Source organism: Castanea sativa, chromosome 2, assembly GCF_040712315.1.
Source record: "Castanea sativa cultivar Marrone di Chiusa Pesio chromosome 2, ASM4071231v1".
NCBI lineage: Eukaryota > Viridiplantae > Streptophyta > Magnoliopsida > Fagales > Fagaceae > Castanea > Castanea sativa.
Genome location: NC_134014.1, coordinates 50,979,231 through 50,989,535, shown reverse-complemented (window position 1 = coordinate 50,989,535; position 10,305 = coordinate 50,979,231). Strand labels below are relative to the sequence as shown.

Below are 10,305 nucleotides of genomic sequence, written 5' to 3'. Positions count from 1 at the left end.
ATAATATTGAATAATTACTCATTCTTTAAACAATTTGATTTATATTTATCTCATTGACATTCTTTGCTCTCCCTTACAAGTTACGAGTCGAACCATCTTCGAAATCTCTCACTCATTGTAATTATTAAAAAATAAGTTGAATTAATTTTTTTTAAAAAAATATTGATAGACATGAATGTAATAACTAGAAGGTAATAAGTTGAAAGATTTGACTTTTTTTTGTTTTCTTCTGCCGTCTTCGACTTCGTCGTGTATGGCGGTTTCTCCTAGAAACAACTATAAATACATTCAACTCAAAAACGTTCATTCTTTCTTGTCACCCTTTCTCTTTCTCTCTCTCTCTCTCTCTCTCTCTATCTCTCTCTCTCATCCATATTTTCAGAAGAGAGAGAAAATTTTCTGAGATTCAGATCTAACGAGCCTAACCTGCACACCCCACATACCCGAAATACTCTATAAGAAGGAAAGAAAGAAATGGCAGCTGTGTCTCCTCTGGCCAAATACAAGCTGGTATTCTTGGGTGACCAATCCGTAGGCAAAACCAGCATCATTACTCGCTTCATGTACGATAAATTCGACGCCACCTACCAGGTCTGTCTCTGACTCTCACGACCTCTCACCTTTCTTTCTTTTCATCATGTTATTGAATGCTCATATATAAATATTTGTGATTTGGATTCTTAACATGAGTTTTGTCGTTTTGGAAATTCACGTGGATCGTTCATCATTCTATAACAATCTTTTCGTTCTTTTACATTATTAGAACTATCGTGTTTTTTTTTTATTTTTTTTTATTTTATACATTTCTTATTGTGCAAGCAATGTGTAGAACCAGCCTCTCAAAAAATTAGGGTAGAGCTGTCTCCCAATTGCGTGTTCCATTCTTCACAGAAATAAGAATTTTGTGCAATGAGTGCGATGTTTTAATTTTTGTTTGAGAGAGAAGTTAAGATAGAAATGAGTTTCGAAGACGTGATTTTTATCAATTCCCATGTGAAATCATTATTTATACTTTTAGAATCTTGGATGATATTTACAAATTTTCAAGGGATTATTAGTTTATTTATTGAACCTTTTAATTTGGATCCGAAGATTTGTTCTCTTGAAGGGTTTGTAATTATACTTGTGCCTTCTTTGAATTTTTTTTTTTTTTTGGTTCACTTTTATTGTTGTTTGTGGTGTATTCAATTAAAACTGAATTTTAACTTTTTAGGGGAAAAAAATCTATATATATGTTTGTTTCTTTATGTATAGATTGTAAATGCTTATATATCCTTTAATGGGATGAATGTATTTTTCATTTAGTTGCTACGCTAGAAAAATCAAAACGAATTAAACATGAAGTTTTGCGTTGTTAATCTAGAACAAGGATTCAGGCAAAGATTGGAGTAAGTGTGTATGAGCTGATTACTCATAATTGTTCAAAGACATTGCTGTTATACTCTGCCACCAGTTAGTGCCCATTATTTTTTGTTAGGTTTAATGGAAGATGATTAAAGTAGGTAATTTGGTTATGGAAATTAGATTTCCACATTATTAAACTTTTGCCTAATGCTTAGCTGCATAAACTGCAGGCTACAATCGGAATTGATTTCTTGTCAAAAACAATGTACCTTGAAGATCGGACAGTTCGTTTGCAGCTTTGGTAAGATGAATCACCATTTGTTAAACATTCTCCCAAGTTAAAAGATTTTTGCTGACAGAATAAATGTTGGTCAGGCTTAGGGCTTAGCAAGCAATGTTTGCCATGCTTTACAATGTTTGTAATGAACATTAGATAGTAAACTGTCAAGTGGCTGATTATGGTGACATACCCAAGTTGTTTTTCCAATTTTTTCTATTTATGAATTTAATGTATATATCCGTTTAGTTTTGTTGGTATAATATGATAATATACATCACAGGGATACTGCTGGGCAAGAAAGATTTAGGAGTCTCATTCCAAGCTACATCAGAGATTCTTCTGTTGCCGTAATTGTCTATGACGTAGCAAGTAAGTATTTAGTCTAGCTCAAGAGAAGTTTACTTGTTTCCTTAAAATTGGGGAACACTCCTTGCAAGCTTTCTCTATCAAATTGAGTTCATTTCAGGAAGATAAGAAGAAGCTAAAAGCTTTTTCCTTATACTTTGCCATACAGATGAACATAGTTTTCTAATTCCTAACTAATTTGTCATAATGCAGATAGGCAGTCATTCCTGAATATTAATAGGTGGGTTGAAGAGGTACGTACAGAACGGGGCAGTGATGTCATCATCGTACTTGTTGGGAACAAAACCGATCTTGTTGATAAAAGGTGAGGAATTAACAGATTATCTGTTCAAGTATAATAATTTCAGTTTCTATTCATGGGAGTCAACATGACCTATGTCTTTAGTTGGTTTCTTTAGATTTGATAAACCTCATTAACAAAACACTAGACAGTACTGGTTTATCTTCTGTGAGTTGGCATGCTTTGGCATTGATCATAAAGAGCATAAGAGAATTTTGTTGTCATTTTTTTGCTGTTGCTAAGTGCAGTTTTGTTGTCATTAGTACAAAGGAATTCCTGATTATGTTGTTATGGTGATCAAACAGGCAAGTATCTATAGAGGAGGGAGATGCCAAGTCTCGTGAGTTTGGAATCATGTTTATAGAAACCAGTGCAAAAGCAGGATTCAATATCAAGGTAAATTTTAGGGGATAGCAGATCCTTAATTGCTTCATATCTTTTGTAACTCTAGGGTGGGGAGTGATCTATTATCTCATCTTATGTCATTGCACTCAAAGGGCATTTCTTCTAGTATATTTCTAGTGGGAAATTTTAAGTCCATGCTGACCATCCCATTTAGTTTGCAATGATCCCATCCTCTGATACATGTCTGTTTTTGTGTAATGTTGTTTTGGTTTCTTATATTTTTGATAACTTCCATTACTTAAAATTGCAGCCTCTCTTCCGTAAGATTGCTGCTGCCTTGCCAGGGATGGAAACCCTTTCTTCCACAAAACAGGAAGAAATGGTTGACATAAATCTAAAACCAACTGTCAATTCATCCCATCAAGAGCAGCAAGGAGGTTGCCGGTGCTAGAGAAACGTATCTGTTTCAGAAGATTAAGAGAGAGAGAGAGAGACGCTGTTCAGATATGAAAGCTGAGTGAGATCAGGCACTTTATAGCAAGATGAAGTTGCGGCAGACTTGAGCGTTTAGTGAACAAAGGTAGTAATGGTTTTGGTCTGACAAACTGCGGTTGATATTTTGGAATCTTTATTACCATTAGCATTTGTTTTCTGCAGTACTTGTCTTGAAATTTCTCCCAAATGTTATTAGTGTGACGGGTAAACTCTCTTCAGTATCTCATTTATTACAAAAGATACTATTTGATATATCGATATACTATTACATATAAGAAGGTATCAGTATACTTCGGGTATAACATACACATACCTTGTATTTAGGTCAATGATATATTGGAAGTGGTAGATGGAATTGGTAGCATTAACATATGTGAAGACTGATTGACTATTAGCATGAGTAACTGATTAGCATATGCAATTGGCAGCATCACATAGTGGTGGCATGCTAGTAGTTGCATACTAGTTTATTGACATAATAATTGCAGGTGGCAATATTCCACATCAGATATGCATAGCACGGTGCCCTTAATGCTGAAATATGAACACTGAGATAAGCTGTGATAGTTGCATATTACAGAAAATTTAGTAGAATTGTGAATGATAATTACTACTCATGTACAGAGGACATCCAAAAACAGTTTCATATTAACACTGTGGACAAGAGATCTTCAAAAGTAGTTCTGAAGAGAAATACACAAAAGCAGGTTGAACAATCAGGTTGAACCATCAATACTCTGCCTAACTTTCAATGTCAGATATATCAGCACCAAAGTTCCCAAACTTGACCTGAAAAAAAGAAACACCTAATTAAATCAATGGTCAACAGAGGGGGAAACCCATAGAAAAGACATACACGTCCATAATGGAAAAACATTGCCAGTAGCTGGTATTAAAAAGTTCAGTAAAAAGTGCTTCATCAAGCAAATAAACCCATCTGGCAAAGAACACCTCCTCCTGTACCCATTGAAGTTCAAGATTTTCTCCCTTACCCATTTTTTTATTATGGAATGTGTGGCTAGGTGTAGGGCTTGAAACTTGAAATTGCAGAGCACTCTAGCGAGAATGCCAGTAATACCGGCATGTAGTTCTAAAATCTTAAATGAAAAGCCATTTTGTATGCTTTAAATCCCAAGTGTTTAATGGCGTACAATCCTATAATTATAATTGACACCAAGCCAACAACCCATTCACATGTTTTTCCCACTTTCATCATTAGTATCATACAACAAATTATGTCTGGGGTGTCCTAATACTAAAGCAAGCATTTCCAACAAGTTCTAAGTTGAGAATGTATCATGATAGTTATACTGGAACATTCACAGTTCATAATTATGTCAATATGAAATGGAGGCTCAAACCAGAGCATGGATATAAGCATATATCATTGGAAAGCAGTACTTTCCCTACTGTCACTATCATCATTTCATTGAGGATCTGGAGCTTACATGATTGAAAATAGGAGAACGATCTTTCTTGAATCAAATGAGGTAGAACGCTTATATCTTCTCCATCGATTATTTGGAGTATCATGAGCCCTTTCAGTCACTAATTTATCTGTTCAATCAGAAATGATAGTTGAAAAACAAATTAGGTACCTAGTTGTAAACCAGTGAAGCATACAATAGTGTTAGAAAGTGTGCAATAAGTTAGTTATATGCATATTAGGAGTTTGTGATTAGAAGTAGTTTTGTAAGTGAAATTGTAGAGAAAATTATTAGATATGCATCTCATACTGGGAACTTGACTTAATCTTCAAACAAAAAACTAAGAAAGATTCAATATTATGCAAAATACTGCTATCTGAGAAATAAGATGGTAAAGACACCTGATAAAAGTTTACACGCAACATTATTATGAAGAATAATGACCAATAATTCTATCTTCTAGTCTGCTCAACCATATCTCTTGTAAAAGTGGAGTTTCTAGTCTGTGTGTGTGTCATGTCGTGGTACGCTCATGCTTGTGCACTAGCACCTCACCATTTTTCTGGAAAACAAAAATAACATGAAGTTCTCTTGTGTGCTTTTAGCCACATGGACAACTTTCCCTGGGAATATGCTCTTCTTTTTAAAAAAAGGTTCTCACTATTGCATTCCTTACAAAAATATGTTCATTTGTCAAGCCATCAGGAAATTCATGTATGAAACGTCTTTCAAACCTAAGCTGCTCAGCCCAGCTTGCTTTTTGACAGTATATCATATTCATTTAAACATGTATGGATTTGACAAAGAACAACACCAGAATTTATGACAGCAAACAAATCACAAAGAAAAGAGCAATAATTCAACGGTAACATAAATAATTACATACCTCTTGAAGTGCCAACATTCATGAAAAGCTGCATTAGTTTTCCACCTATTTTATGGCTTGCCTGTCTCCACAACACCCTCTGCAAATGCTTTAAGCCATTAAGTAGAAACTTTAGAAACAGAAGAAAACAATTAAATCAATGTTAATTTAATGACAGATAAAATGATTCCACAGAATCCAAATCATATAATAAGTGTTTTGTAATTTCTTTATATATACTATTTTAGATAATTTAAAGGCTATCTATATAATAGGAACTTGAACAATAAAACTTACAGTTAGTGCACTTTCACTTTTCAAACTTTCAACAGCTTCATCATTGGCTTCAGGTGTTTTTGAATATTCCTTTTCAATATTTAAATCAACAATGCATGGGGAAATAGGATCAGCACTTTTCACTGGCAAATCAATGCAATTTTGGCAATTCAATTGTGCATCCAAGCACATCTGATTTTTAGATAGATTAGCAATTTCCAAGAAGCTTAGAAATGCCAACTCTGAAGCACATTGTGGACTCTTTCCTTCACCAGACAGCACTGAAATGCTGTAGACATCTTGGCCCTGCAAATATAGACAGCATATTTTAGCCCAATTTCCAATTTCTGATTTTGCGTTAAATTAACCATTGAGTTGAATGATCAAAATCAATGAGTACAGGGACTTGGTGTCTAAAAACTCCTGGTCTAGAAAGAAAACAAAATGATGTCTAGTGGAGTTCAGAGTGATGACAACCAAAAATATAACCTACAATCAAGAAGCATGACTCTAGCAATGCCAGTCACAGCATCATTGCTTCTAAAACCAGAAAGGCTATAGAAGCTGAAACACAATATTCAGAATTCTGTAAAATAAACCCGCTTGGTCTATCATCCTTCAAGAATTTTAAAATTCAACAAAAGGCCTGCCTTGTCAACATTGATAATTATCCTTGATCCTTGTTTCCTTTTATCATGTTTTCTGATAGATAAAAGTGACAGTAATATTCATGTTCCTACAAGCATAATCCAAATTTAGTGAGTACCAAACTAACACATGTCCATGCGTGTGGGTAGCAATGAATTGTGCATTTAGTTTTTAAGCACTAAAATTCCCAGACAAATCAACAGAAACTCATCATTACTTTTTTTAATCTACAACAGTTAAAAAGAGGAACTTACATGTGAATTGTGCAGTGGGCAACTTAGTCTTGCTGGAAATGAAGCTCCCTCAAGCAGAATTGGCAACATATCTGAAATGAATTTCAAGAGAACCATTCAAGATGCATGCTTAAATAAATAAAGTATGTCATTAAGAAACTGATTTTACCTATAGAACAGTGCTGGTTGACCTCATCAAAACTTTGATTTAGTAGCTTGAAACATGAACAGCTGACAGGTAAGCTGCAAATATCATCCTGGATGCCCCGGTTGTTTTGTCCCCCCTGCAAGCAATGTACACGTCAAATTCATGCATGAAACATTCTCTAATTAGGGAGTGGGGGCATTACAATGTGGTTTTACATGACCCGTATACGATACCACAATTATTAAAAGCCATTTGCTACCATCACTACTAGAAAGTTAGAATATGTTTTGGCATGGACAGGCAAAGCAGGACATTTGAGTACCCAAAGGAAGCACTACATAAAAGGGAATTCCTCTACATTTGTTACAGTACAAATGAATAAGTCTTCATAAAGCCAGAAAATAGCAAAGGATCGGATAAGAGAGAAGGAAACGGGGCGTCCTCCTTTTAAAAGGAGATGGGGAAGGATTTGAGGGAATTTGAAGGGTAAGGGATTTACATATTCAAAGTACAGAGTTTAATAGAAGAAGAGTATATTTGTCCATTTCTTTATACATTATCATTTCTTTCCTTTCCCTTCTACAACCAGACAAGAGGGAATTATATCTACTTCTCCTTCCTCGATATTAATTTTAGAACATCCAAATAAGAAGATAGGACATCTTCTCTCCACTCCTCACTTGTCCTCTATCTCCCTCTCTTATCCTCTCCTGTCCTCTCCCCCTCCAATCTTCCAAAAAAAAGTGCAAATTATCGCAATGAATGCGAGGGTTTCGATTCAAAATCCTCATTGTTGTACCAAATGAAGTGAAGATAACAGTCTATTGAATCAGCAAGAAAATGCTTATCATCTTAGCTACATGAGAGTGGATCACATTTAACTCAGTACTAATGATTTTATCAAAACTCCTTTTTTCTTTTTCTTCATTTCCTAAAGCATAAAGGAAACACAACTAAATACTAAACAGTAAACATCTCACTCAACAAGCTAAGAATTTAGTTCAAATACAAAGGAACAAAAGCCTTTGGCACACAATTACAAAATTAAAAAAAAAAAAAAAATACAGATTTCAAGTCCCAAGGAATAAAATTACTTGTAGAAAGAAGTTGATAAGAGCCTAATCAGACTAGGTGGACCAGCTCAATTCTGAATTTCAAGAAACAATAATGTCTGATAATTAGGTCTACCCCATCAATTTCTTCAATGCTTCCATAATGCTAAGAGTAACTAAAAAAATCTTAAATTTGTTAAGTTTTATGTTGCTTTATCTACAAAAATAGAGTCAAATGAGCGAAAAAAATCGAAAATTTAGTTCAATTTCTTGGCTTCTGACCAGTCGAATTGAAAATTGAAGCACAATTACAAAGCAAACTGGAAATGCAGCTGGAATCAGAGAACCAAAGCTTAGAAAAAGCAGCTGGAATTTTGAAAAGAGAATCGAAAACTTTTACCTCTTTAGCCGAATCAGCAGCCATTGGCATTGTGAGCAATCACAGCTAAGGAGTGAAGTGAATGAGAGACAGAGAGAGACAGAGAGAGAGAGAGAGAGCCTTTCGTACTTATATTTCAGATTGCAGAAAGAGAGAGAGAGAGAGAGAGAGAGAGAGAGAGGCTCTCTCGGGTCTACTGGTCTCTCTGTGGATGTGAACGTTACGTGGGCAGAGAGAGCTTTATTACTTTTTCTTTCTTTTTATCGGTATAAATATTTATTATATTCTGTTTAAGTAAGCGGCGCGATTTGTCTGACAAAGCAACTGACTTCTTCTCTCGACTACGATGTCGTCGACTTAGACAATTTGCTATTCAGCTATTGCTATTGCTATTGCTAGCTACCACTCTCGCTGACTGTACGGGATTATGTATGTATGTATGTATTTTGTATGACCAAATCGGCCTTAAGTTTTCCAGTTTTCAATTTTCACAGTTTCTATTTATTGTCCTCCAAACTTTGGTACTTTTATTTTATTTTCTATTATTGTAAGGTGATTTATTTGGTCAATGATTCGCATACTGAATTTATTGTCTTAGATATAGATAAAATAATAGAAGAAGAATTTATTGTCTTAGATAAAGATAAAATAATTGACATATTCTGACGTTTCTATTACAAGATATTTTGGAAATATTTTGGAGCCAATTTTTTTTTTTTTTTTGGAAATAAATTAAAGAAGCATTAAAATGGATGATACTTGTTAAGTAAGATTTTTTTTTTTTTTTTTTTTTGTGCATACTTACTTTTCAAAAATATCCTATGGCAAATTATTTATTTTACATTACATTACATTAAAATATTTTTGTTAATTGTTTCTTCTTCTTTACGCACAATAACTATCATCCACTCTCTTCTTTTGATCTTGAAAAAAAAGAATAAAAACCTATATGAGCAAAGTGAATAGTATATCGGTGTAAATTTACACAATTACTGTAGCAACTTCACAATATTACACAATTTTAGCTTGACTAATGTGGGTGATTTTGGGAGTAGAATGTTTAAAATTGATACATTTTTCTATTTTGCATTGATTGATGCAAATGCTCTAAGTGCCCATTTGGCTTAGGTTATTTTCATTTATTTATTTGACTTACAAAATAAATTGGACAAAACTACAATGACACTAAAAAAAAAAAATTATACTTGTAAGTGCACAGTTGCACCTGGCCCCAAGAACAGGTATGGGCTCAAGCCCAATGAGCCTTAAACAATATGAATTTGTAGAGTGTGGGCTTGAAACCCAGGTTAGAAGTATGTGAGGATTAAATGACAAGCCAAAGACTAGTAATACTTGAAAACAACAAGGAATGTTATGAATCAACCTCCTCGGACGTAAGCCAAGTGCTATTCTTAAATTATCTCTTTCTTTCTGTTTCTGTTTCTTTTTTTTCTTACAAAAGAGTCCGTCCCTGTTTCTGTTCCAGGTTCCTCTTTAAATACTTCTCTTTTTAATATTTTATACACGTGTTGCCCCAACTCCTCCCTTAGCCTAGATATTTCTTTTCTTAGTGCCTTTGAACAGTAACTAGAAGTTTCTCTTCCACTGTTCAAGTGTCACTTCCCCATTAATGCGGCCAGAGTGGTTGGTGCAGGGTCTTTAATGTGGAGGTAGCAGCCTTTATCTTTGATATTTCTCCAACATCGGTGCTTATAGGACATTCAAGAGTTCACTCCCTCTAACCATTGGTCTTGACCATGTCATTCCCTAACCTTTACCATGAAGTCCCGGGTTCTCCGGTGTCAGTCCGAGGGGAAAAACATCCTCGGCCGGATCCTCGGATCCTCGGCGTATGGGCCGACCCGTAGTACTAACAAGTCCTAAACCCAAGAGCAGGTCGGCCTTCCTTAGCAAGACCCAACGGCCCATACTCCCATCAAGGTCTTTTTACCCCCCACAATACTTATAAAAGTTGTACTTAAGCTAAATAAGTTGAATATTAGACCAGGCAGCATAACTCACTTTCCTCCCAAAGTTTGGAAATAAATTGGTCAAATAACTACGAGATTTACAGCCATTTTAATCTTGCTTGAACATGTTTGAACTTTAAACTAGTGACCTTCATTTACTGAGGCATGTTTCTCAACTAATTGCACTACTCCTTAGG

At 34.8% G+C, this 10,305-nt stretch overlaps 2 protein-coding genes across 3 annotated transcripts; one reads left to right on the top strand and one right to left on the bottom strand.

Moving 5' to 3' along the window:
- Positions 1-308: 308 nt before the first annotated feature.
- LOC142625621 (ras-related protein RABH1e) lies at positions 309-3,395 on the top strand. Its single transcript, XM_075799283.1, has 6 exons — positions 309-591; positions 1,575-1,645; positions 1,905-1,993; positions 2,183-2,294; positions 2,576-2,666; positions 2,926-3,395. Exons 1-6 carry the CDS (start codon positions 475-477, stop codon positions 3,064-3,066), a joined length of 621 nt encoding a protein of 206 aa, XP_075655398.1. The 5' UTR covers positions 309-474; the 3' UTR covers positions 3,067-3,395.
- A 243-nt stretch (positions 3,396-3,638) lies between these two features.
- LOC142625619 (uncharacterized) lies at positions 3,639-8,697 on the bottom strand. 2 transcript variants are annotated; one of them, XM_075799281.1, is made up of 7 exons: positions 8,160-8,697; positions 6,729-6,843; positions 6,581-6,651; positions 5,700-5,984; positions 5,424-5,511; positions 4,559-4,667; positions 3,639-3,899 (listed from the first exon to the last, which is right to left on the bottom strand). In XM_075799281.1, exons 1-7 carry the CDS (start codon positions 8,187-8,189, stop codon positions 3,827-3,829), a joined length of 771 nt encoding a protein of 256 aa, XP_075655396.1. In that variant the 5' UTR covers positions 8,190-8,697; the 3' UTR covers positions 3,639-3,826. The 2 variants fall into 2 exon arrangements, with proteins under 2 accessions (XP_075655396.1, XP_075655397.1); XM_075799282.1 differs by having other exon boundaries at positions 5,424-5,502; positions 8,160-8,376.
- Positions 8,698-10,305: the final 1,608 nt, after the last annotated feature.